The sequence below is a fragment of the Rhagoletis pomonella genome, unplaced genomic scaffold (genome assembly GCF_013731165.1).
Source record: "Rhagoletis pomonella isolate Grant_MI unplaced genomic scaffold, Rhpom_1.0 Rhpom_scaffold_00004, whole genome shotgun sequence".
Classification (NCBI taxonomy): Eukaryota; Metazoa; Arthropoda; class Insecta; order Diptera; family Tephritidae; genus Rhagoletis; species Rhagoletis pomonella.
The window spans coordinates 18869783-18870399 of record NW_023458558.1 but is presented as its reverse complement, the minus strand read 5'-3'; the positions used below and the strand labels follow the sequence as shown (position 1 = coordinate 18870399).

At 19.3% G+C, this 617-nt stretch overlaps 1 protein-coding gene across 1 annotated transcript in view; it reads left to right on the top strand.

The window, feature by feature from the left end:
• Positions 1-6: 6 nt before the first annotated feature.
• The window catches only part of LOC118737162 (elongation of very long chain fatty acids protein-like), a 92396-nt gene continuing 91785 nt past the window's right edge, over positions 7-617 (top strand). The window contains exon 1 of the mRNA XM_036467503.1: positions 7-96. Within this exon, the coding sequence (XP_036323396.1) occupies positions 94-96 (3 nt within the window). The 5' untranslated portion in view covers positions 7-93. The remainder of the gene's footprint in view (positions 97-617) is intronic.

The window sequence follows — 617 nt, the reverse complement described above, 5'->3', positions numbered from 1 at the left end:
GAATTTGATCAACTTTTAATTATCATTTCTAATTTAATTAAGCGTTAAAATCGCATAAATTTACGCTTTCTTACCAAAACTTACAGAACAAAAATGGTGAGTACAGAGATAAGTGATAGGGAACTCAAATGAAATTTTCTACAAATTCCTACGTTTTTATTGCAGTTCATTTAAATAAATTCAAAATAAGGAATTTCATTGTGCCATTCCAAAGTTAAATGCATTGTATGAAAATCGTAGTAAATGAAATGAAACTAAAAACTAAATTAGTTAAAATAGATACAGTAAAACAAAATTGAATAAAATTAAAAAAAATAAAACAAAATTATATTTTATGAAATATAGCAAAGTGAAAGACATCAATTCAAATATAAAAAAAAAATAAATAATATAAAAAATTAATAAATAACTAAAATAAAATAAAACTAACTAAAATCAATTAAAGCGAAAATGAAACAAAGTAAAATAAACTAAACTAAATTCGTCGAAATTAGAGTGCAAAATAAAAAACAAATTAAAATTAAAGTAAATTCTATAAAATAAGGTTGCAAATTGTATTTAACTGTGTTTAAAAAAAATTTAAATAAAATAAAATAAACTAAAATTAAATATAACTG